The sequence below is a fragment of the Rhagoletis pomonella genome, unplaced genomic scaffold (assembly GCF_013731165.1).
Source record: "Rhagoletis pomonella isolate Grant_MI unplaced genomic scaffold, Rhpom_1.0 Rhpom_scaffold_00008, whole genome shotgun sequence".
Lineage (NCBI taxonomy): Eukaryota > Metazoa > Arthropoda > Insecta > Diptera > Tephritidae > Rhagoletis > Rhagoletis pomonella.
In genome coordinates, this window is record NW_023458562.1 from 18,197,720 (window position 1) to 18,199,064 (window position 1,345).

General features: G+C 34.1%; 1 protein-coding gene across 1 annotated transcript in view; it reads left to right on the forward strand.

The window, feature by feature from the left end:
* The window catches only part of LOC118745206 (maltase A2-like), a 14,537-nt gene extending 14,170 nt beyond the window's left edge, over positions 1 to 367 (forward strand). The window contains exons 6-7 of the mRNA XM_036478731.1: positions 1 to 127; positions 198 to 367. The exon at positions 1 to 127 is cut by the window's left edge and continues 17 nt beyond it. Of these exons, the coding sequence (XP_036334624.1) occupies positions 1 to 127; positions 198 to 270 (200 nt within the window). The 3' untranslated portion in view covers positions 271 to 367. The remainder of the gene's footprint in view (positions 128 to 197) is intronic.
* The last annotated feature ends 978 nt before the right edge of the window (positions 368 to 1,345 follow it).

The window sequence follows — 1,345 nt, forward strand, 5'->3', positions numbered from 1 at the left end:
CCGCTGCTGGCGTCGAAGAGTACCGTTTTTTGGCCAATTTGGGTAACCAAATAGAATACTTAGACGGATTGGCCAACAAGACTGTGGACTATGTGGTGCTCAATTCATATTCACCACACAATTACGGGTAGGTGTTATCGAAAGTGGTTTAATTCTCGATAAATATTTGATTATATATATTTCTTTTTGCATTTAAGTGACAAAGTTGACCTAAGCAAACGAATTTATTTGATGCCCTATGAAGCAGTCGTTCTTCGGTGGATTGCTTAGAGTGCTCGCATGCTGATAAAGCCGGTGATCTGATTAATATTTTTGATTATTGCTAATACTTATGTATGTGTATGTATGTTGTGACAGATTAAACAAAAAAATGCAAGATAACAGAAATTCACGTATTTAAATATTTAATATTTTATTGTCGAAGATGTTACGATTTCGTCCCATTTAAAAATACAAAAAAAAAAATCTAAAAAATCAACGGTAATTTTTAGCCATTTGAAACTTGTACTCTATTTTACTAGAATTCAATGGGCTGTAAAACTGCATACTCAGATTCTTTCTAGGAAATCGAATTAAAAGAGCTCGAAATTTTTACAAAAGTTTATTGGTTTTTTTTCGTTAATGTTGCTCAAAGTTTGAAACCTAGATTTATCAAAATTAAATAACAAAATAAAAATTATATTTTAAAACTTGTCAAAATGTGGTGCTGCTATAATTTTTTCGACCACGGTATATATGGCGGCCGCTGTGGTTAGACGTGCGTACAAGCACTCCGCAAGACCTGGGTTTGATTTCTGGCCCGGGCAACATCTAAATTAGAAAAGGTTTTTTCTCACAGCCATTTAAACCATTTTCTAAATTTTATTCTTCAACAATTGCGGAAAAAATTGCATCAAAAACGGCCTCAAGCTCAATAAAATTGTTGAATATAATTGTTATAGGGCCACAAATACCCGCTCGAATGCTCTAAGGATCGCGAAATCAACAAACAACTTCGTAAAAAGTGAAATCGCTATTTCCGATTACTTCAATTCTCAAAAAACTCCATCACGATTCAAAGTCTAGTCTGCTTCAAAAAATTTGAAATCATTCCAGAAAATTGGACAGACATTTTTTCCAAAAATGTTTAGGAAGTTACTCATGTCCAACCATTCAACCAGGACGAGGTGAGAACGCCAATAAGGTGTCTCTAAAACAACGAAGTCCACATAGCCGATGGAATATCGGCTCAGCTATTGAAATCCGTTGGCGAAGAACTGACGCAATGCGTTTTTATCATTACCATATACGAGCACCAACAATGTTTTATATTTTGATTAAAAAAAAACTGATTAAACAGTATATA